We start from the raw sequence: 25,567 nt of genomic DNA on the forward strand, positions 1-25,567 counted from the left end.
GGGGCGATCTAAACTCCTGCGTTGGGGCGATCTAAACTCCTGCGTTGGGGCAATCTAAACTCCCGCGTTGGGGCGATCTAAACTCCTGCGTTGGGGCGATCTAAACTCCTGCGTTGGGGCGATCTAAACTCCTGCGTTGGGGCGATCTAAACTCCTGCGTTGGGGCGATCTAAACTCCTGCGTTGGGGCGATCTAAACTCCCCGCGTTGGGGCGATCTAAACTCCTGCGTTGGGGCGATCTAAACTCCTGCGTTGGGGCGATCTAAACTCCCGCGTTGGGGCGATCTAAACTCCTGCGTTGGGGCGATCTAAACTCCTGCGTTGGGGCGATCTAAACTCCCGCGTTGGGGCGATCTAAACTCCTGCGTTGGGGCGATCTAAACTCCCGTGTTGGGGCGATCTAAACTCCTGCGTTGGGGCGATCTAAACTCCTGGTTTGGGGCGATCTAAACTCCTGTGTTGGGGCGATCTAAACTCCCGCGTTGGGGCGATCTAAACTCCTGCGTTGGGGCGATCTAAACTCCCGTGTTGGGGCGATCTAAACTCCTGCGTTGGGGCGATCTAAACTCCTGCGTTGGGGCAATCTAAAACTCCCGCGTTGGGGCGATCGAAACTCCCGTGTTGGGTGATCGAAACTCCCGTGTTGGGTGATCGAAACTCCCGTGTTGGGTGATCGAAACTCCCGTGTTGGGTGATCGAAACTCCCGCGTTGGGTGATCGAAACTCCTGGGTCGGGGTGATCGAAACTCCTGCGTTGGGGCGATCTAAACTCCTGCGTTGGGGCGATCTAAACTCCTGCATTGGGGCGATCTAAACTCCTGCGTTGGGGCGATCTAAACTCCCGCGTTGGGGCGCTCTAAACTCCCGTGTTGGGGGATCGAAACTCCCGTGTTGGGTGATCGAAACTCCCGTGTTGGGTGATCGAAACTCCCGTGTCAGGGTGATCGAAACTCCCGTGTTGGGTGATCGAAACTCCCGTGTTGGGTGATCGAAACTCCCGTGTTGGGTGATCGAAACTCCCGTGTTGGGTGATCGAATCTCCTGTGTCGAGGGTGATCGAAACTCCTGCGTTGGGGCGATCTAAACTCCTGCGTTGGGGCGATCTAAACTCCCGTGTTGGGGCGATCAAAACTCCCGTGTTGGGTGATCGAATCTTCCGTGTTGGGTGATCGAATCTCCCGTGTCGGGGCGATCGAATCTCGTGTGTCGGGGCTGAAACAGGTTCTTCGTCCCACGGAGTTGGCGCCGACCAGTGACCACCGTGAACACACCAGGGACAATTTACACTTCTTACCAATGCCAATTAACCTACAAGCCTGTACGTCTTTGGAGTGTGGGAGGAAACCGGAGCACCCGGGCAATAACCACGCAGGTCACGGGGAGAACGTACAAACTCCGTCCGTACGGATGGAACCCGGGGCTCTGGCGCTGTGAGGCAGCAACTCTACCGCTGTGCCACGTACCGGGTGTGCAGGGATTGGAGGGATATGGATAAGGTTCTGCAAGTAGATGAGATTAGTTGATCTTGGCATCATGTACAGCACAAACATTGTGGGCCGAAGGGCCTGTTCGTTCCTATGCTGTACTGCTCTAAGTTCTGTTTAGTTTAATTTAAAATATTACTGTCACCCGTTCTAAAATAAACCAAACTTTGTCAGTTGAGAAGAAGTTATGAAGGTCTGAGGAAGGGTCTCGACCTGAAACGTCACCCATTCCTTCTCTCCAGAGACGCTGCCTGTCCCGCTGAGTTACTCCAGCATTTTGTGTCTATCTTTGGTGTAAACCGGCATCTGCAGTTCCTTCCGACACGTCAGATTCATATCCTTGTATAAAGTAATGTTAGTTAATATAATGTCCTTTTGATTGTAATTGCTTTTCCTTTGCAGTTAGTGAGCATTGAGAATGCCTGCTGATGTCATTCAATAGTTCAGTTTATAGATACAGTGCGGAAACAGGCCCTACAGCCCACCGGGTCTGCGCCGGCCAGCGACACCCACTAGGGACAATTTTTTTTTACACTTATTAACCTACAAACCTGCACGTCTTTGGAGCGTGGGAGGAAACCGTAGATCTCGGATTAAAACCCATGCAGGTCACGGGGAGAAGGTACAATACTCCGTCCAGACAGCGCCCGTAGTCGGGATCGAACCCGGGTCTCCGGTGCTGCATTCGCTGTAAGCCAGCAACTCTACCGCTGCGCCACCATGACCACCAATGGTGTACATGTAAAAGATGAACCTGCCTGTGCCGCTGTGTTGCTCCAGCAGCTACAAGTTGTGTTTTAGGTTAAAATGTAAAGTTTGTCCTTTTTCACTGCATCTGGATCCTCGACCTCATCAACAGGAACTCTCACAGCAAACCTTGGCGCTGTTCTTCAGTCATCTGTTGTACATCAACCACATGGGAGAGAAGGTCCAGCAAGTTTTATTGTAGAATATTTAATTGTTAAATTAAAAAATATTTAATTAAATCACAGCTTTGCAGCTTTTTACAGTTTGGAAAATATATTTTTTGCCAGTAAAGTGCAAAAAACATGACTGGCAAACGACAGGAAACAAAATGTGTGGGGAGGAACTGCAGATGCTGGTTTAAACCGAAGACAGACACAAAACGCTGGAGTAACTCAGCGGGACAGGCAGCATCTCTGGAGAAAGGAATGGGTGGCATTTCGGGTGTGAAGAAGGGCCTCGACCCGAAACATCACCCACTCCTTCGAAGATAGACACAAAACGCTGGAGTAAAGGGCCTGTCCCACTTTCACGACCTAACTCACAACCTCTGCTGAGTTTACCCTCGACTCATACTCGCAGCATGGTCGTCACGAGGTCGTAGGAGGTCGTAGCAGGCCGTGATGCTAGTCGTAGGTACTCGTGGAATCAAGTAGGTCGGGGCGTTTTTTTCTAGCATGATGAAAAATGTCCACGAGTAAAAAAGGTCGTGAATTAGGTCATGAAAGTGGGACAGGACCTTTACTCAGCGGGACAAGCAGCATCTCTGGAGAGAAGGAACGGGTGACGTTTCGAATCTGAAGAAGGGCCTCGACCTGACACATCACCCATTCCTTCTCTCCAGAGATGCTGCCCGACCCGCTGAGTTACTCCAGCTTTGTGTGTCTAACAGTTATCGGGCAAATGAACCATCCTAGCACAACCAGAGAGCACTGATGAACTACTATAGACAATAGATAATAGGTGCAGGAGTAGGCCATTTGGCCCTTCCAGCCAGCACCGCCATTCACTGTGATCATGGCTGATCATCCCCAATCAGTACCCCGTTCCTGCCTTCTCCTCATATCCCCTGACTCCTCTATCTTTAAGAGCCCTATCTCGCTCTCTCTTGAAAGCATCCAGAGAACCGGCCTCCACCGCCCTCAGCGGCAGAGAATTCCACAGACTCACAACTCTCTGTGAAAAAATGTTTCCTCGTCTCCGTTCTAAATGGCTTACCCCTTATTCTTAAAATGTGGCCCCTGGTTCTGGACTCCCCCAACATCAGGAACTCGTTTCCTGCCTCTAGCGTGTCCAAACCCTTAATGATCTTGTATGTACCCTCTCATCCTTCTAAACACCAGAGTATACAAGCCCAGCCGCTCCATTCTCTCGGCATATGACAATCCCGCCATCCCAGGAATTAACCTCATTGGTGACTATCGGACTATCCTTGATTGGATTTTGCTGGCGTTACCTTGCAGTAAATGTTATTCCCTTATTGTATATCTATACACTGTAGATGAATCGATTGTAATCATGTATTGTCTTTCCGCTGACTGGATAGCACGCAACAAAAGCTTTTCACGGTACCTCGGTACAAACAAACAAATGAGGCTCCATAAGGCCTGTGCGCATTGGTCTGCGCGTATTGGACTATTGTGAGTAATTTTGAGCACCATACGTGAGGAAGGATATGCTGGGCTCTGGAGAGGGTCCAGAGGAGGTTTACGAGAATGATCCCAGGAATGAGTGGGTTAACATATGATGAGCGTTTGTCGGCACTGGGCCTGTACTTGCTGGAGTTTACAATGATGAGTGGGGGACCGAATTGAAACGTACAGAATAGTGTGAAAGGCCTGGATAGAGTGGATGTGTAGAGGATGTTTCCACTAGTGGGAGAGTCTAGGACTAGAGGTCACAGCCTCAGAATTAAAGGACGTTCCTTTAGGATGGAGATGAGGAGGAATTTCTTTAGTCAGAGGGTGGTGAATCTGTGGAATTCTTCCATAGAAGGCTGTGGAGGGCAAGTCAGTGGATATTTTTAAGGCAGAGATAGATAGATTCTAGATTAGACAATAGACAATAGATAATAGGTGCAGGAATAGGTCATTCGGCCCTTCGAGCCAGCACCGCCATCCAATGTGATCATGGCTGATCATCCCCAATCAGTACCCCGTTCCTGCCTTCTCCCCATATCCCCCGACTCCACTATCTTTAAATACAGGTGTCAGGGGTTATGGGGAGAAGGCAGGAGAATGGGACTAGGAAGGAGAGATAGATCAGCCGTGACTGAGTAGACTTGATGGGTCGAATGGCCTGATTCTGCTCACCTACAACCTTATGTCAAATTCTTCTGAAAAAAATATCAAAAGGCTTGGAATCTTTGAATGTAAACCTGTGGGATTGGCCTGTGGGAGGATGGGTGTGGAGAAGTCTGAAATACTCTCTCTCTAGCTCTCTCTCGCTCTGTTTGTTTGTGTTAAAATGCCCAGCCTGGTTCTGTGAAACTCGCTATAAGCTCACAGTCTAACCCTGTGCAGAATGACACCGATCAGTGAGACGATGCTGACCCCTGGTGGAGTTTTGCTGCATTTCAGCCGGGCAGGTAAAAGGTTACACAGAAACATAGAATTAGGTGCAGGAGTAGGCCATTCGCCCATTCGAGCCTGCACCGCCATTTAATATGATCATGGCTGATCATCCAACTCAGTATCCTGTACCTGCCTTCTCTCCATACTCCCTGATCCCTTTAGCCACAAGGGCCACATCTAACTCCCTCTTAAATATAGCCAATGAACTGTGGCCTCAACTACCTTCTGTGGCAGAGAGTTCCAGGGATTCACCACTCTCTGTGTGAAAAAAGTTCTTCTCATCTCGGTTTTAAAGGATTTCCCCCTTATCCTTAAGCTGTGACCCCTTGTCCTGGACTTCCCCAACATCGGGAACAATCTTCCTGCATCTAGCCTGTCCAACCTCTTGAGAATTTTGTAAGTTTCTATACATGGTAAGGAAGGAACTGCAGGTGCTGGTTTAAACCGAAAATAGACACAAAATGTTGGAGTAACTCAGCGGGACAGGCAGCATCTCTGGCGAGAAGGAATGGGTGACGTTTCGGGTCGAGACCCTCGAACCTCGACCCAAAACATCACCCGTTCCTTCTCGCCAGAGATGCTGCCTGTCCCGCTGAGTTACTCCAGCATTTTGGCTTAAAGGTGACGATACGATAAGACTTTATTCATCCCCGGAGGGGAATTGTTCTACCGACAGTCACAACACGCAAAAAAGTCCACGAAAATGTGAAATTAAAAGCGAAAACGAAACGAGAAAGACAAGCGACTGGTGTCTGGCTGGCGTGTGCACAGCGCCTTCAGCGGACCAAGTGAATGAACGAACAAACAAACAAGACTCATCCCCTGGGTAGAGGATTCTAAACTAGTGACCACCCCCCCCCCCGTTCTCCCACCGTCCCTCACGGAGATCACCCCACGCTGGGTCCCCATTACCTTCCCCTCACCCTCACGCTTATTGACCAGGCTGCCGAGGCTCCCGATGCTGCCGAGGCTCCCGTCGCCACCACCGCTGAGGCTCCTTAGGCCCAGACAGGCCTCGCCGCCTGGCTTCTCCGCATTCCCCTGGGAGGACTGTGGGGCGATTCGGACCTAGCGGGGCACGTTCCGGCCTCCGGTCACTGTTCTGGACGGCGGCTGTACGGTTGTTCAGCGGGTGGATCGGGCCTGCGCGGCTCCTCGGGACACACGTCCCGGTTTCCTTATTAGGTCAGAAGGTCATAATTGATAGAAGTAGTATTAGGCCATTTGGCCCATCAAGTCTACTCCGCCATTCAATCATGGCTGATCTATCTCTCCCTCCTAATCCCATTCTCCTGCCTTCTCCCCATAACCCCTGACACCCGTACTAATCAAGAATCTATGTATCTCTGACTTTAAAATGTACATTGACTTGGCCTCCACAGACGTCTGTGGCAAAGAATTCCACAGATTCACCACCCACTGACTAAAGAAATTCCTCCTCATCTCCTTCCTAAAGGAACGTCCTTTAATTCTGAGGCTGTGTCCTCTGGTCCTAGACTCTCCCACTAATGGAAACATCCTCTCCACATCCACTCTTTAGTCAGAGGGTGGTTCTGACCCAATAAGGAAACCTTAAACATTAATATTAAAACATTATCCATTAAACATGACCTAATTCTGCTCCCATCACATGACCTTACGACATCGGTTCCCGGGAACAGCACCGGTACATCTCACAGAGAGTGGTGAGTCTGTGGAATTCTCTGCCTCAGAGGGAGGTGGAGGCCGGTTCTCTGGATGCTTTCAAGAGAGAGCTGGATAGGGCTCATAAAGATAGCGGAGTCAGGGGATATGGGGAGAAGGCAGGAACGGGGTACTGGTTGGGGATGATCAGCCATGATCACATTGAATGGCGGTGCTGGCTCGAAGGGCCGAATGGCCTCCTCCTGCACCTATTGTCTATTGTCTGTACAGACAGCACCCGTAGTGGCCAGGATTGACTCTGGCTCTGTCAGGCAGCGACTCTACCACTGCGCCACCTTAAGCACTGAGGACGCAGTGCGGAACCTGGTCAATGCCAGAGCTGGGGTCAAACCACAGGAGGAGCCTCGGAAAAGGTTTGGCACCCGGCAGGTGATTTATTTGTTCAGAGTTAGTTAATATTTAGTCAGCGCTGGCAGACACCTCTACCGTTAAATGACTGTGGTGACAGCCAGCTCTCTTCACCCAACCTCTCTTTCCTGCCAATATTCAGCATCTATTTATATGTATTTCAAGGCGGGCGGGTGGATGAGTCATGGAAGCAGAAGCTGGAACTCAGCCTGAATCGGACCCCGCCTGAACTCGAGGAGCTACTCAACAAGTTGAGTATCTCGTGGAGGGGAGGGGGGGGAAGAGGGCGTTCGGCTGTAGGCTGGGTCTGCTCCACGGGACGGTAACAACGCCTTGCCTCCATCCTCGGCAACTTACATACAGCCTGCACATACAACGCTCCAGCTCACTGCAGTCCCCGAACCGACCGAGCTGTTCCCGTTGAGTGGACAAGGTTTTTCCTTCTTCCTTTTTGCTCTGGTTTTTATTCTTCCTGCTCATCAATTGGGATGAACGTTAACACCAGGATGCAAAGCCTTTCCCATTTTACACTCCAAAACACAGGCAGCCTTGAGATCACGGGGTGGGCATACTGTAGGTCATAAGGTCAGAAGTAATCAGAGTCCATTCGGCCCATCAAGTCATAAAGAGTGGAGTTGAGTATAGGAGCAAAGAGGTCCTTCTGCAGTTGTACATAACCCTAGTGAGACCACACCTGGAGTATTGTGTACAGTTTTGGTCCCCTAATTTGAGGAAGGACATTCTTGCTATTGAGGGAGTGCAGCGTAGGTTCACAAGGTTAATTCCCGGGATGGCGGGGCTGTCATATGCTGAGAGAATGGAGCAGCTGGGCTTGTACACCCTGGAGTTTAGAAGGATGAGAGGGCATCTTATTGAAACATATAAGATTGTTAAGGGTTTGGACACGCTAGAGGCAGGAAACATGTTCCCGATGTTGGGGGGAGTCCAGAACCAGGGGCCACAGTTTAAAAATAAGGGGTAAGCCATTTAGAACAGAGATGAGGAAACACTTTTTCACACAGAGAGTGGTGAGTCTGTGGAATTCTCTACTTCAGAGGGCGATGGAGGCAGGTTCTCTGGATGCTTTCAATAGAGAACTAGATAGGGCTCTTAAAGATAGTGGAGTCAGGGGATATGGGGAGAATGCAGGAACGGGGTACTTATTGGGGATGATCTGCCATGATCACATTGAATGGCTCCAAGGGCCGAATGGCCTACTCCTGCACCTATTGTCTATTGTCTATGTCTACTCCGCCATTCAATCATTGCTGATCTATCTCGCCCTATCAACCCCATTCTCCTGTCTTCTCCCCATAACCCCTGATTTTTAGTTTTAGTTTTTAGTTTTAGAGATACAGCCTGGATACTGGCCCTTCGGCCCACCAGGTCCGTGCCGACCAGCACATTAACACTATGGTACACCCACTCGGGACAATTTTTACATTTACACCAAGCCAATTAACCTGCAAACCTGTACGTCTTTGGAGTGTGGGAAGAAACCAAAGATCGCGGAAAAAACCCACGCAGGTCACGGGGAGAACGTACAAACTCCGTACAGACAGCGCCCGTAGTCAGGATCGAACACGGGCTGCGCCACCGTGACTGCCTGACACCCGTACTAATCAAGAATCTATCTTTCTCTGCTTTAAAAATATTCACTGACTTGGCCTCCACAGCCTTCTGTGGCAATGAATTCCACAGATTCACCACCCTCTGACTAAAGAAATGTCTCTTCATCTCCTTCCTAAAGGAACATCCTTTAATTCTGAGGCTGTGCCCTCGAGTCCTAGACTCTGCCGCAAGTGGAAACATCACAGGGGGATGTTGCCAAAACTCGAGGGCCTGAGCTATCGGAGGAGAGGTTTGGCAGGCTGGGACTTTATTCCTTGAAACGCAGGAGGATGAGGAGTGTTCGAAAAGTTTTTTAGTTTTTATTTTAGTTTTAGAGATACAGCGCGGAAACAGGCCCTTCGGCCAACCGGGTCCGCATCGACCAGCGATCCCCGCACATTGACACTATCCTACACACACTAGGGACATTTTTTACCAAGCCAATTAACCTACAAACCTGTATGTCTTTGGAATGTGGGAGGAGTCTTCTTCTTCCTGCGTGTGGCGTGCACAGCCTAAAGTTGTAAGACAACTTGTTCTGTTTGATGGTAGTCAAAAACGCTGGAGAAACCCAGCGGGTGCGGCAGCATCTATGGAGCGAAGGAAATAGGCAACGTTTCATAGAAACATAGACATAGAAATTAGGTGCAGGAGTAGGCCATTTGGCCCTTCGAGCCTGCACCGCCATTCAATATGATCATGGCTGATCATCCAACTCAGTATCCCGTACCTGCCTTCTCTCCATACCCTCTGATCCCCTTAGCCACAAGGGCCACATCTAACTCCCTCTTAAATATAGCCAATGAACTGGCCTCGACTACCCTCTGCGGCAGAGAGTTCCAGAGATTCACCACTCTCTGTGTGAAAAAAGTTCTTCTCATCTCGGTTTTAAAAGATTTCCCCCTTATCCATAAGCTGTGACCCCTTGTCCTGGACTTCCCCAACATCGGGAGCAATCTTTCTGCATCTAGCCTGTCCAACCCCTTAAGAATTTTGTAAGTTTCTATAAGATCCCCTCTCAATCTCCTAAATTCTAGATAGTATAAACCAAGTCTATCCAGTCTTTCTTCATAAGACAGTCCTGACATCCCAGGAATCAGTCTGGTGAACCTTCTCTGCACTCTATGGCAATAATGTCCTTCCTCTGATTTGGAGACCAAAACTGTACGCAATACTCCAGGTGTGGTCTCACCAAGACCCTGTACAACTGCAGTAGAACCTCCCTGCTCCTATACTCAAATCCTTTTTGCTATGAAAGCTAACATACCATTCGCTTTCTTCACTGCCTGCTGCACCTGCATGCCTACTTTCAATGACTGGTGTACCATGACACCCAGGTCTCGCTGCATCTCCCCTTTTCCTAGTCGGCCACCATTTAGATAATAGTCTGCTTTCCTGTTTTTGCCACCAAAATGGATAACCTCACATTTATCCACATTAGACTGCATCTGCCAAACATTTGCCCACTCACCCAGCCTATCCAAGTCACCTTGCAGTCTCCTAGCATTCTCCTCACAGCTAACACTGCCCCCCAGCTTAGTGTCATCCGCAAACTTGGAGATATTGCCTTCAATTCCCTCATCCAGATCATTAATATATATTGTAAATAGCCGGGGTCCCAGCACTGAGCCTTGCGGTACCCCACTAGTCACTGCCTGCCATTGTGAAAAGGACCCGTTTATTCCTACTCTTTGCTTCCTGTTTGCCAGCCAGTTCTCTATCCACATCAATACTGAACCCCCAATGCCGTGTACTTTAAGTTTGTATACTAATCTCTTATGTGGGACCTTGTCGAAAGCCTTCTGGAAGTCCAGATATACCACATCCACTGGTTCTCCCCTATCCACGCTACTAGTTACATCCTCGAAAAATTCTATAAGATTCGTCAGACATGATTTACCTTTCGTAAATCCATGCTGACTTTGTCCAATGATTTCACCACTTTCCAAATGTGCTGCTATCCCATCTTTAATAACTGACTCTAGCAGTTTCCCCACTACCGATGTTAGACTAACTGGTCTGTAATTCCCCATTTTCTCTCTCCCTCCCTTCTTAAAAAGTGGGGTTACGTTTGCTACCCGCCAATCCTCAGGAACTACTCCAGAATCTAAAGAGTTCTGAAAGATTATTACTAATGCATCCACTATTTCTGGAGCTACTTCCTTAAGTACTCTGGGATGCAGCCTATCTGGCCCTGGGGATTTATCGGCCTTTAATCCATTCAATTTACCCAACGCCACTTCCCGGCTAACCTGGATTTCACTCAATTCCTCCAACTCCTTTGACCTGCGGTCCTCTGCTATTTCCGGCAAATTATTTATGTCTTCCTTAGTGAGCCCTTCTTCAGACTGATGTGCGGGTGGGGGGGGCGGAAAGAAGATAGGAAGAGGTGGAACCAGTGGGATGAGGGAGAGCTGAGAGAGGGAAGAGAAAGGAGGGACTACCTGAAATTGGAGGAGTCAATGTTCATACCGCTGGGGTGTAAACTGCCCAAGCGGAATATGAGGTGCTGCTCCTCCAATTTACGGTGGTCCTCACTCTGGCCATGGAGGAGGCCCAGGACAGAAAGGTCTGATTCGGAATGGGAGGGGGAGTTGAAGTGCTGAGCCACCGGGAGATCAATATGGCAGCCGGCATCATCAGAGACCCACAACACCCTGGCCATGCCCTCATCTCATTCTTTCCATCGAGTGACAATGTCTCTCTATACACCTCTAAAAGATCACCCCACATCCTCCTGCGTTCCAAGGAATAAAGTCCCAGCCTGCCCAACCTCAGGCTGCCAACATCCTTGTCGATCTTCCTTGCATTCTTTCCATTGTTGCGGAGTTGAGAGGAATTTTAAGAAGATTATATGATCATGTTTTGGGCCCCGCCGTATCCGAGGAAGGATGTGCTGGCGTTGGAGAGGGTCCAGAGGAGGTTTACGAGACTGATGCTGGTGATGATTGAGTTATCATGATGGGCGTCTGACTTGCTGGAGTTTGAACGGTGGTGGAGGAGGAGTGGGAATCTCATAGAAACTTAAGGGCCTGTCCGACATTGCGATTTTATGAGCGACAAATTTCTCAGTGTCCAATGTCGCCTAAAAACCGTGAAACAGTACGGCACAGCCGCATCAAAGTATGACACTCCGCGTACCCTGTGTCACCAATTTCCACACATCACCATAGGACGGCAGGCGACGGCATACGCCTGTGATGTCACAGCCTTCAAGCGGCGTCAATGTGCGTCCACCCACGACACGATATGGCAAGACGGCAGGTTTCGTCATCTGGGGCACGTGACGTCATTTGATTACCCTGCTTCCCTATAAATCATCACGCATCTTTGTCGCACGGTGACGCACGATGAATTAGCATAGGCAATGACCGTGCATCACCACGCGTCACCCATACGTCATCGTGCGAAAGGGCGCACGACATGATAAGAAACGCGGATGTCGCGTGAGGATTTTTGATCATTCCAAAATCCTGGGGCGGCAGGGAGACACCGCGCGTCACTACACGCGTCACGACCAGACCTGGACGCGACCACGTCTTTTCAGGCTGGGACAGGCCCCTTTACCCTTTCATGAAAGACCTAGATAGAGTGGATGTGGAGAGGATGCTGTTGCTAGCTGTTCGTTGGACCCCTGACCAGAACACACCAGAGGATCACACCGAAGGACACAAATCGCCGGGGTATCTCAGCAGGTCAGGCAGCATCTCGCTGGAGTCCGATGACGGGTCCCGACCTGAAACATCACCTATCCTTTCTCTCCCGAGATGCTGCCTGACCTGCTGAGTTACTCCAGCATCTTAGGTCCAGTGGCCATTTAAGTAAACCAGCATCTGCAGTTCCGTGTTTCTACATAGCATCGAACAGACCAGACTCCCCACCACTGACTCCATCTACACTTCACGCTGCCTCGGGAAAGCAGTCAACATAATCAAAGATTTGTCCCACCCCGGTCATTCCTTCATCTCCCCGCTCCCGTCTGGCAGAAGGTACAGGAGCTTGAAAGCGCGCACCACCAGACTCAGGAACAGCTTCTTCCCCTCTGTTATCAGGCTTCTGAACGGCCCTTCCATAAGCCGGGGTACTGTCCGATTCACCTCTACCCCATTGCGGACATTGGACTTTGTCTGTGGAACTGGTGCTCTACAATGCTGAGAACTATATTCTGCTCCCTGTATCTTCCCCTTTGCTCTACCTATGTACTGGAGTGGATTGTGTAACGTATTGTGTTTGTGTTTCTGTTTGTGTAACGTATTATCTGATCGGTTTAGATAGCATGCAAAACAAAACTTTTCACTGCACCTCGGTACCAGTGACAATAATAATAAACCTAGGAATGAAAAAAATGGACAAGTGCTGGAGTAACTCAGCGGGTCAGGCAGCATCTGTGGAGAACATGGATAGGTGACGTTTCACAGAGTGCTGGAGTAACTCAGCGGGTCAGGCAGCATCTATGGAGAACATGAATAGGTGACGTTTCACAGAGTGCTGGAGTAACTCAGCGGGTCAGGCAGCATCTCAATTTACAATTTTACCAACACCAAATAACCTACAAACCTGTACAGCTCGTATACTCTGAAATTTAGGATGAGAGGGAATCTAAGAGTGCTGGAGTACTCAAAGGTCAGGGACAAGTTAGAGAACAGGAACATGTTTCACCGAATGCTGGAGGAGTCCAGAACCAGGGGCCACATCTTTGGAGAATAAGGGGTAAGCCATTTTTCACACATAGAGTTGTGAGTGTGGAATTCTCTGCCTCAGAGGGCGGTGGAGGCCGGTTCTCTGGATACTTTCAAGAGAGAGCTAGACAGGGCTCTTAAAGATAGTGGAGTCAGGGGATATGGGGAGAAGGCAGGAACGGGGTACTGATTGGGGATGATCAGCCATGATAACATTGAGTAATTGGTGGCAGTGAGTGCTGGCTCGAGGGGCCGAATGACCTACTCCTGCACCTATTGTCTATTGTCTGTTGTCTATCAGTCCTGCAGCTGTCCGTTTTCACTTCTTTTTTATTATTTTTAGTTCGTTGAAGTGTGTAGTTGGGGGTCTAATCTTTTTACGTGTGGGGGGTGGGAGGGGGGGGAAGGGGGAAACTGCTTTTTCAAGTCCCTACCTGGCCGGGTCGTCGCTCTGGAGCTGGGATCGAGGGGCCGAATGGCCTGCTCCTACACCTATTGTCTATTGTCTTTGGGATGTGTACCATATCATCCTACCACAACCAGAGAGCAGTCCCGAACTACAATCTACCTCTATGGTGATCCTCGGACTATCCTTGATTGGACTTTGCTGGCTTTACCTAGCACGAAACGTTATTCCCTAATCATGTATCTGTACACTGTAAATGGATGGATTGTAATCATGTGTTGTCTTTCCGCTGACTGGTTAGCGCGCAACAAAAGCTTTTCACTGTACCTCGGCACACGTGACAATAAGACACGGGAAAAAAACCCACGTGGGTGAAGGGACAAACTCCATACAGACAGTGCCCGTGGTCAGGTTCGAACCCGGGTCTCTAACGCTGTGAGGCAGCAACTCTACCGCTGCGCCGCCGTGTGTTGGCAATTTACCCTGAAAATGCTTGGAATTCTTCACCCTCTGTTACTGCAATCAACGGTTAATCTTAAAGGCCACACAAAGAGAAAATTGCGCCATGCATGTAATTCCATTTTTTAAATCAGTGCTATAATTTGCAGAATCAAACCATCTGGCAAGAAATCTCTTTCCTTCATCAGCCTGCCAGGGCTCTTTGAGAGGACAAGTCTAGGGAGACCAATTTTTATTATTTTTTGTGAGTTGCATACCACAGAGCCTCATGGGTCACTACATAAGAATTAGGTAAAAATATTGAAGTAATGGAGCGTGCGTCAAAATCAATCTGCAGAATCTAATTATGTATGAATCTAATTAAAATCAAGAAAGGCATGGATATGGGTAGTCAGAACCTTTCTCCCAGGGTGGAGGTGCCAAAGACCAGTGGGCATCTGAAGACGGGTTTCAAGTCCACATGTCACCCATTCCTTCTCTCCATGGGGAGAATAGAATCGAATAGATTCTACCAGCCTTGGAGGGCATCTACCACACACGGTGCCTCAGGAAGGCAGTCTGCATCCTTAAAGACTCATCACGCCCCTGTAACGGACTGTTCGAACTACTTCCCTCCGGCAGACGTTACAAGGCCTTCTACGCCCGAACCTCCAGACTCAGAAGCAGCTTTATTCCAAGAGCTATAGCGGCTCTGAACCGGCCCTGCTGAGTGCCCCCCATCCTCCCTGGACTGTCTCCCTCGGATGGTCATGACACACAGCTTATTTATTTATTTTACTTTTCTTTTTCATCGGTTGGAGCTGCATACTAAATCTCGTTGCACTGACAATAAAAGATATTATTATTATTATGCCTTTTATTGTAATTGAAACAGGCAAGGTTTGAACTAAATTTCATTCCTAGTTATAACATTACAAAAAAAACAAAAAAAAACAAGACACACACTTAACACAAACATCCATCACAGTGAATCTCCAATTGTGATGGAAGGCAAAAGGCTTGCATCTCAGCAGAAGGATGCTGCCTGTCCCGCTGAGTTACTCCAGCAATTTGTATCTATCTATGATTCTGATACCTACCTCACTAAGGAGTGGCACGGTGGCGCAGCGGTAGTTGCCGCCAAGACCCGGGTTCGATCCTGACCGGGAGTTTGGACGTTCCCCCTGTGACCATGTGGGTTTTCCCCGGGCGCTCCGGCTTCCTCCCGCACCCCAAAGACGGGGCCAATTGGCTTCTGTAAAATACTAAATTGTCCCTCGTGTGTCTAGGATAGTGTTGGTGTGCGGGGATCGCTGGTCGGCGTGGGCTCAGAGGGCTGAAGGGCCTGTTTCCACACGGTATCTCTAAACTAAACCAAACTCTCGAACGGATTGCAATAAATTTATTCATCATCCTCTTAAATGCATATCCAGTCAACAATTGGTAATGGTACACAAGAATTAACATTAACTAACGCTAAAGTGCAATATATATTCTGAATTGTATCAAAGATTGCAGTGCATTGGTTCATTCATTTTCTCAATCCTGCAAAGAAAAGCCGAGGTCCAAAAAGAAACACACCCTTCAATACTTGAGCAAAGGTCATAAGGTCTGAGTGGTCACTGAATGAGTCACAGAATGGCCACTGTGGTCACAGAATGGCCACTGTGGTCACAGAGTGGTCCCCAGAGGAGGTCCCTCTACAAGGGAGTCCTTCCCCTTTACATCGGGGACCTGGGATGGAGAGTGCTGCACAGAGCCGTGGTGTGCGATAAACTTTTGAGTCGGTTCACGGGCTGGCCGGCCGCCTGTAACTTCTGCAGCGAGGAAGAGACCGCATTCCACGTGTATACGCAGTGCGAGAGGTAGCAGCCCCTGCACCAATATATGAAGGGGCTTGCCCCTCAAGTTTTGGTTGCATTTTAGTCCGATGTTGGTGTTTGGGCACAGGGCAGGGAGTGGGGAAGGCCGATCTTGGGGGGTGGGGGGGAATCTCCCTGTCGGTTCGGTCCTGGGCCTGTCCAGGCAGCGGGCGGTCGATGGTCACGCCAGAGTCGGCTGCCTGCCCCTCTTCCAGGCCTACGTCCATGCTCGCGTGTCCCTGGAGAGGGAACACGCAGTGTCCATGGGGACTGTGGAGGCTTTCCGTCAATGCTGGTCGCCACGGGAGGGGGGGGTCAAGTATATTGTAGATAAAGCTGCCAAAATTGTTTTATAAAGATTGCCTGATGCAATGTGACTATTTAACTCTTTTGTACCTCCAGTGTGGTCAGTGCCCAGAGCTCCCACTGAATGCCTACTGAACGCACACAGCCCCCAATGAACAGCTGCAGAATGGCCAGTGCACACTAAACGACCACCGAGGAGACAGTGTCCACTGAGTCCACACAATTGTGGTGGAATTTGTCTCAACATTAGCCTGCAGAATGTTTCATAAAGAACAGTAGATACCTAGTGAAATCGAAGGTAGACACAAAATGCTGGAGAAACTCAGCAGGTGAGGCAGCATCTGTGGAGAGAAGGAATGGGTGACGTTTCGGGTCAAGAAGAAGGGTCGCCCATTCCTTCTCTCCACAGACGCTGCCTCCCCCGCTGAGTTTCTCCAGTACTTTGTGTCTACATTAGCCTGCAGAACTTGCTTATGACCGTACGATTTCAATTGTAAATTCACGGGCATAAGAGTTATCGAGGAACTGCAAAAGCTGATTTACAAAAAAAAGAGTGAACTGTATCAAGGAGCATTTACATTTTTCAGTGAGAGCGGAAAAGAAATTGCCCTGTACAATCCCAAAAAGACACTCATAGTTTTAAACAAAGATACTAGAGGAGCAAGATACACCACTAGGCGAAAAAGCCGTAGTAGGTCATGGGTAATTTCATAGCGCCATTTTGGGAATCAAATATACGAGGTGTTTTATGGAATCGGCTCCTGTCATGGCGTCCACATCTACAGGCTCCTCTAGTATCTTTGGTTTTAAACCAGCTGTGTTTTACAAGTCGCAGAAAGAATTGCATCTGAATTTGTAAGGACCTTGCAAACAAACTGCCCTACACCATCGCAGCTGATCTTTTAATACATTATTTTGAAATCAAATGACCATTAAAGTGACTGGAGCATTTTTCTGGCATCTTTTTGGATGCCGACACGTCAGGAGTGAGCCTCGGTGAAACCAAGTCCTCAAAACAACACAGAAGCCGCAGACGGACTGCTGCAATCATTTACAATAATTTGTCCACAATGCTAGGGCGTGTACGTTAGGAACTGGGTGCAGTCAAGGACACACCACACAGTACTGAGGCAGCATTGAAACATTCCCTTTGGAGGTTGAGATTGGGACGGAGAGAAGGACAACAATACGAGGTCAGATACAATGGTCGACATAAGATGCTGGAGTAACCTCAGCAGGTGAGGCAGGATCTATGGAGAGAAGGAATTGGCGACGTTTTAGGTCGAGACCCTTCTTGTGGACCCGAAACGTCGCCCCTTCCTTCTCTCCACAGATGCTGCCTCTGAATTGAAGGAAACATCACCAATTCTTTCTCTCCATAGATGCTGCCTCACTCGCTGTGTTACTCCAGCATTTGGTGTCTATCTTCGATTTATCAGCATCTGCTGTTCTTTCTTAAACAGGTCAGATACAATGGTGGTTTTGCACTGGGTGAAGTCAAGGGTACAACTCGGTGCTGAAACATTCCCTCTGGAGGTCGAGATTGGCTTGAAGAGAGTGTCCGCCACGCAAGGCCAGATACACACATGGCTTTAGGATTCGCTGCAGTCAAGGATACACCTCATGGCACTGAGACTGTCACTGAAACATTCTCTCTGGAGGCTGAGATTTGGATGGAGAGAGGGTCCACAATGCTCGACCAGATACAAGGGTAGCTTCAGGAACTGGGTGCAATCAATGCTACACCTCATAGTGCCGAAGCAGAGTTGAAACATTCCCTCTGGAGGTTGAGATTGGGATGCAGAGAGGGACAACAATCCAAGGCCAGGTACAAGGGTTTTAGAGTGGTCAAGGGTAAAGCGCGCAGCACCGAGGCAGAGTTGAAGCATCCACTCTGGAGGGCGAAACCGGGCTGGAAAGAGGGTTCCACAATGCAAGTCGAGCTATAAGCGTGGTTTTAGCACTGGGTGCAATAAAGCTCACCGCACAGGGTGCTGAAACAGAGTTGAAACATTCCCTTTGGAGGTTGAGATCGGGTCCACGATGCAAGGGCAGCTTTAAGACTGGGTGCAGTCGAGTATACACCACAGTAGTGAGGCAGGGTTGAAACATTCCCTCCGTAGGTTGAGAGTGGGGCGGAGAGAGGGTCCACGATGCAGGGTGTATGGCTTTAGGGCAGGTTGCAGTCCGCACAGCACTGAGGCAGAGTTGAAACATTCCCTCTGCGGCCGAGACTGGGATGGAGAGAGGGTCCACGATGCAGGGTGTGTGGCTTTAGGGCAGGTTGCAGTCCGCACAGCACTGAGGCAGAGTTGAAACATTCCCTCTGCGGCCGAGACTGGGATGGAGAGAGGGTCCATAGTGAACACACCACTGGGCTGGGCTGGCCGGACTCCTACAAGAGCCTGCGGATTCTCCGGTGGCTGGTGTCTATCCTCGATGTCGCCTGGTCAGTCGAGGTGCCGATGACGTCGAGCACTTCGTTCTGCCGCTCCAGCTCACACTCCGTGTCCAGCGCCATGGTCTTCAGCCTCCGCAGGATCTGAAAGAACAGCAGGACGTGAGCAAGTCACAGTGGGCACGGCACGGTGGCACAGCAATAGGGCTGGACGTTGAGGAAGGACATTCTTGCTATTGAGGGAGTGCAGCGTAGGTTTACAAGGTTAATTCCCGGGATGGCGGGACTGTCATATGCTGGGGGAATGGAGCGGCTGGGCTTGTACACTCTGGTGTTTAGAAGGATGAGAGGGCATCTTATTGAAACGTATAAGATTATTAAGGGTTTGGACACGCTAGAGGCAAAAAACATGTTCCCGATGTTGGGAAAGTCCAGAACCAGGGGCCACAATTTAAGAATAAGGGGCGAGCCATTTAGAACGGAGACGAGGAAACACTTCCTCACACAGAGAGTATTGAGTCTGTGGAATTCTCTGCCTCAGAGGGCGGTCGGTGGAGGCAGGTTCTCTGGATACTTTCAAGTGAGCTAGATAGGGCTCTTAAAGATAGCAGAGTCAGGGGATATGGAGAGACGGCTGGAACGGGGTACTGATTGGGGAAGATCAGCCATGATCACATTGAATGGCGGTGCTGGGTTGAAGAGCCGAAAGGTCTACTCCTGCACCTATTGTCTATTGTCCATTGGCAGCTGCATCACAGCGCCAGAGGGCCGGCTTCAATCCAGACTACAGCTGCTATCTGTATGGAGCTTGCATGTTCTCTGTGTCGTGAATGAATGAAGTCAATGGATATTTTTCAGGTAAAAAGGGATGTTTTTGGAGGCAATAGGCGAAACGATTTAATAGGAATCTGAGGGTAACTTTTTCACACAAAGGGTGGTGGGTGCATGGAACAAGCTGCCAGAGGAGGTAGTTGAGGCTGGGACTATCCCAACGTTTAAGAAACAGTTCGACAGGTACATGGATAGGACACGTTTGGAGGGATATGGACCAAGCGCAGGCAGGTGGGACTGGTGTAGCTGGGACATGTTGGCTGGCCTGGGCAAGTTGGGCCGAAGGGCCTGGATCCACACTGTATCACTCTATGACTATCATGTGAGAAAGAGGGCGGAAGAATGACGCAGCGGGTAGAGCCACAGCCTCACAGCTCCAGAGGCCTGGATAGAGTGGATACGGAGAGGATGTTTCCACTAATGGGAAAGTCTAGGACCAGTCATAGCCTCAGAATTAAAGGGCGTTCCTTTAGAAAGGAGATGAGGAAGAATTTCTTTAATCAGACGGTGGAGAATCTGTGGAATTCTTTGCCACAGAAGGCTGTGGAGGACAAGTCAATGGATATTTTAAAGGCAGAGATAGATAGATTCTTGATTAGTACGGGTGTCAGGGGTTACGGGGAGAAGGCAGGAGAATGGGGTTAGGAGGGAGAGATAGATCAGCCATGATTGAATGGCGGAGTAGACTTGATGGGCTGAATGGCCTAATTCTGCTCCTATCACTTATGAACGAATAAACGGCAGGTGGGCTTTCTCCGGGTGTTCGGGTTTCCTCATGCACTCCAAAAACATACAGGTTTGCAATTAATTGACTTAGATAAGATGTAAAATTCCAGCGTAGACTCGGTGGAGTGAAGGGCCTGTTTACTATCTAAATGGCGTCATGTTGGGAAAAGGGGAAGTACAACGGGATCTGGGGGTTCTTGTACATCAGTCTATGCAAGTAAGCATGCAGGTACAGCAGGCAGTGAAGAAAGCGAATGGCATGTTGGCCTTTATAACAAGAGGAGTCGAGTATAGGAGCAAAGAGGTCCTTCTGCAGTTGTACAAAGCCCTAGTGAGACCACACCTGGAGAATTGTGTGCAGTTCTGGTCCCCTAATTTGAGGAAGGACATTCTTGCTATTGAGGGAGTGCAGCGTAGGTTTACAAGGTTAATTCCCGGGATGGCGGGACTGTCATATGCTGAGAGAATGGAGCAGCTGGGCTTGTATACTCTGGAGTTTAGAAGGATGAGAGGTGATCACATCACAGAGTGGTGAGTCTGTGGAATTTGCTGCCTCAGAGGGCGGTGGAGGCAGGTTCTCTGGATGCTTTCAAGCGAGAGCTAGATTGGGCTCTTAAAAATAGCGGAGTCAGGGGATATGGGGAGAAGGCAGGAATGTGATTGTGGATGATCAGCCATGATCACATTGAATGGCGGTGCTGGCTCGAAGGGCCAAATGGCCTACTCCCGCACCTATTGTCTATTCCGCGCTGTATCTCTAAAGGCTGAGATCGCACAGGCAGGAACAATATCACATCGGTAAAGGGTTTAGCTGTCACATGTACTAAAAACGGAAGATTCGTACTTGCAGCCACATAACATGGCTGTAAGCACAGTACTCATGGGTAACAAATTAAACAAAATAAAATCAAATACATTTTTTTTTAAAAAGCAATATCTTGGGTGGCATAAGTAGTTTCTGCCTCACAGCGCCAGATACACAGGTTCGATCCTGACCTCGGCTGCTGTCCGTATGGTGTTTGCAATTTCTCCCTATGACTGCGTGGGTTTGCTCTGGATTCCCACCACATCCCGAAGACGTGCGGGTTTGTAGGTTATTAAGTGGCCTGTGCTAATTGCCCTACTTTGCAGCGAGTGGATGAGGAAGTGGGATAACATAGAAATAGTTATGGATGGTCGGCATGGACTCGCTGGGCTGAAGGGCCTGTTTCCATGCTGTATTTCTAAACAAATTTGGTGTAAAAAGGCCTGAAGTCCTTGCTGCAACCGAGACTGTTTCGCCTTTCCCCCACCCCCTGTCCTCTCCTACCTGTATGCCCCTCTCTGGCATCACATTTCACTCCTACTCTTTGCTGATCCAATACCCTTTTGTCTCCTCTTCAATAAGATGCAACTCTAGTTTTAAGACGTAGACACAAAGAACTGTCGAAACCTGCATCGTGTTTAATTTACACATATTTAGTGGGGAAGATGCTGGAGTCGATTATTAAAGATGTTATAGCAGCGCATTTGGAAAGCAGTGACAGGATCGGTCAGTCGGCATGGATTTATGGAGGGGAAATCATGCTTGACTAATCTTTTTTGAGGATGTAACAAGTAGAATGGATAAGGGAGGCAGTGGATGTGGTGCATCTGGACTTTCAAAAAGCCTTTGACAAGGTCCCACACAAGAGATTAGTGTGCAAAATTAGAGCACATGGTATTGGGGGTAGGGTATTGGCATGGATAGAGAACTGGTTGGCAGACAGGAAGCTAAGAGTAGGAATTAACGGGTCCTTTTCAGAATGGCAGGGCAGTGACGCAAGGCTCAGTGCTGGGACCCCAGTTATTTACAATATATATATTAACGATTTAGACGAGGGAATTAAATGTGACATCTCTAAGATTGCGGATGACACAAAGCTGGGTGGCAGTGTGAGCTGCGACGAGAATGCTGTGAGGCTGCAGGGCGACTTGGATAGGTTGGGTGAGTGGGCAGATGCAGTATAATGTGGATAAATGTGAGGTTATCCGCTTTGGTAGCAAGAACTGGAAGGAAGATTATTATCTGAATGGTGTCAAATTAGGAAAAGGGGAGGTGCAACGAGACCTGGGTGAGCTTGTACATCAGTCACTGAAAGTAAGCATGCAGGTACAGCAGGCAATGAAGAAAGCTAATGGCATGTTTGCCTTCACTGCGAGAGGGTTTGAGTTTAGGAGCAAGGAGGTCCTACTGCAGTTGTACCTGGTGAGACCACACCTGGGAGTATTCTGCGCAATTTTGGTCTCTTAATTTGAGGAAGGACATTATTGTTATTGAGGGAGTGCAGCATGGGTTCACCAGGATGACCCATATGATGAAATAATGAGTCGACTGGGCTTGTATTCACTGGAATTTAGGATGAGGGGGATCTAATAGAAACATATAAAATTCTTAAGAGGATTGGACAGGGTGGAGGAGTCCAGAACCTGGGGTCACAATTTAAGAATAAGGGGTAGGCCATTGTAGGCTCGAAGGGCAGCTATATTTCTATTTTTTTGTTTAGTTTAGAGATACAGCAGGGAAACAGGCCCTTCAGCCTGCCGAGTCCACTCCGACCAGCGATCCCAGCGTATAAACACTATCCTAGGGATAATATTTACATTTACCAATTGACCTACAAACCTGCACGTCTTTGGAGTGTGGGAGGAAACCGAAGATCTCGGAGGAAACCCACGCAGGTCACAGGGAGAACGTACAAACTCCGTACAGACAAGCACCCGTAGTCAGGATCGAACCCGGGTCCCTGGCGCTGGAAGGCAGCAACTCTACTGCTGCGCCACCGTGCTGGATCAACTCAGCGGTTCAGGCAGCATCTGTGGGGGTCGTGGACCGGTGACGTTTCGGGTCGGGACATTTCTTCAGACAGATTGTGGAGCCGAGGAGAGAAAAATTGGGAAAGAGGTGGGCACGGGGATAAAGCTGGCAAGTGATAAGTGGTACGGTGGCACAGCAGTAGAGTTGCTGTCTCACAGCGCCAGAGGCCCCAGGTTTTTCCAACTACGGGTGCTGTCTGTACGGAGTTTGTACGTTCTCCCTGTGACCAAGTGGGTTTTCTCCAGGTGCTCCAGTTTCCGCCCACGCTCCAAAGAACTGCGGGTTTGTATGAATAATAAGAAATTACTCCCTTTATCCTGTATCTGCACAGGGCGGACAGCTGGATTGTAATCGTGTATTGTTTTTCGCTGACTGGATTGCACACAACTAAAAAGTTTTTAATTGTGGTTTAGTTTTTTAGTTTAGAGATACAGTGCAGAAACAAGCCCTTCGGCCCACTGAGTCTGTGCCGACCAGCGATCCCCACACACTGACACTATCCTACACACACTTGGGACATTTTACATTTATGCCAAGCCAATTAGCCTGCAGACCTGGACGTCTTTGGAGTGTGGGAGGACACCGGAGCACCCGGGGAAAACCCACGCAAGTCACGGGGAGAATGTACAAACTCCGTACAGACAGTACCCATAGTCAAGATCGAACCTGGGTCTCTGGCGCTATGAGGCAGCAGCTTTACCTCGGTAAACATGACAACAAACTAATCGACACAATTTATTACACGATTGAATATTGCATATTTGCCTGTTTTGCGCCAACAAGCCTGTTAAGTTGCAGCAAGTAAGAAACTGGTTGTTCTGGAGTCTGTATGCGACAAATGAACACTTGACTCATGAAGAATTTGCGAAAGGAATGAATTTGGAGCCCTCTGGTGCCTGGTTTTTATCAACAACTGGCCTCACAGAAATTGATAGCTTTGACACAGCACTGGAAAGTCCACGCTGACCATCGATCATCCATTCACACTAGTTCCATGTTATCAGGCTTCTGAACGGCCCTTCCATAAGCCAGGGTCCTGTTCGACTCACCTCTGCCCCATTGAGGACATTGGACTTTGTCTCTGGAACTAATGCGCTACAATGCTGAGAACTATATTCTGCACTCTGTATCTTTCCCTCTGCTCTACTTATTCTACTGGAGTTTGACGAGATTGTATTTATGTGTGGTATTATCTGATCTGTTTGGATCGCATGCTAAGTGAAGTTTTTCACAGTACCTCGGTACATATGGCAATAGTAAACCTCAACCTAAATCTTCTTTAATATACACTAGACAGATTCCCTCTCCACTCTCAAGCCTGGTGAAGGGTTTTCACTGAAACTTTTAAGAAAGAACTGCAGATGCTGGGCAAATCGAAGGTAGACAAAAATGCTGGAGAAACTCAGCAGGTGAGGCAGCATCTATGGAGCGAAGGGAAAGGTGACGTTTCAAGTCGAGACCCTTCTTCAGACCCAGTCTGAAGAAAGGTCTCGACCCAAAAAGTCACCTATTCCTTCGCTCCATAGATGCTGCCTCACCCGCTGAGTTTCTCCAGCATTTTTGTCTACCTTCGCTGAAACTTTGATCATTCCTTTCTCCCCACACAAGTTGCTTGACCAACTGAGTTCCTCCAGCAGATGGTGTCATCACATTTTCATGATCACCTCTTCTCACACTATCTAAATCTACATAGAACAGTACAGCACAGGAACAGGTCCTTCAGCCCATAATGTCACGCTGAACATGATTTTAGTCTTTAGAGATACAGCGCAGAAACAGGCCTTTTGGCCACCGAGTCCGCGCCGACCAGCTATCCCCGTACACTAGCATCATCCTACACACAGTAGGGACAACTAAATGTTGTACCAAAGCCAACCTACAAACATGTATGTGTTTGGAGTGTGGGCGGAAACTGGTGCACCCGGAGAAAACCCACGTGGTCACAAACTCCGTACAGACAGCATCCGTAATTAGGATTGGAAACGGGTCTCCGCCGGTGCAAGGCAGCAGCTCCACCCGCTACGCCGCTGTTCCGCCCTGTATTAACATTGGGCACTGGTTGTAACATGGTGCCAAATGTAACTAATCTGCGACTGTTTGCAGTTTTGGGCCCCGTATCTGAGGAAGGATGTGCTGGCGCTGGAGTGTCCAGAGGAGGTTTACGAGAATGATCCCAGGAAAGAGTGGGTTAACGCATGAAGAACATTTGATGGCGCTGGGCCCGTACTCGATACATGTCCCAGCTACACTAGTCCCAACTGCCTGCGTTTGGTCCATATCCCTCCAAACCTGTCCTATCCATGTACCTGTCTAACTGTTTCTTAAACTCTGGGATAGTCCCAGCCTCCTCTGGCAGCTCGTTCCATACACCCACCACCCGTTGTGTGAAAACGTTACCCCTCAGATTCCTATTAAATCTTTTCCCCTTCACCTTGAACCCATGTCCTCTGGCCATCAATTCCCCGACTGCGCAAGAGATTCTGTGCATCTACCCGGTCTATTCCTCTCATGATTTTGTACACCTCTATAAGATCACCTCATCCTCCTGCGCTCCAAGGAATAGAGACCCAGCCTAAAACTCTCCCTTTAGCTCACACCCTCTAGTCCTGGCAATATCTTCC

The 25,567-nt window shown here is 49.0% G+C and overlaps 2 protein-coding genes across 2 annotated transcripts in view; both read right to left on the reverse strand.

Annotated features, from left to right (window-relative positions):
- Positions 1–25,567, reverse strand: part of LOC129715045 (RNA-binding protein 43-like) — a 260,957-nt gene that overhangs the window by 38,336 nt on the left and 197,054 nt on the right. The window lies entirely within an intron of this gene.
- The window catches only part of snap47 (synaptosome associated protein 47), a 32,863-nt gene continuing 22,670 nt past the window's right edge, over positions 15,375–25,567 (reverse strand). Inside the window, exon 5 of the mRNA XM_055664876.1 lies at positions 15,375–18,697. Coding sequence (XP_055520851.1) covers positions 18,551–18,697 — 147 coding nt within the window. The 3' untranslated portion in view covers positions 15,375–18,550. The remainder of the gene's footprint in view (positions 18,698–25,567) is intronic.

Source organism: Leucoraja erinacea, chromosome 49 (genome assembly GCF_028641065.1).
Source record: "Leucoraja erinacea ecotype New England chromosome 49, Leri_hhj_1, whole genome shotgun sequence".
Lineage (NCBI taxonomy): Eukaryota > Metazoa > Chordata > Chondrichthyes > Rajiformes > Rajidae > Leucoraja > Leucoraja erinaceus.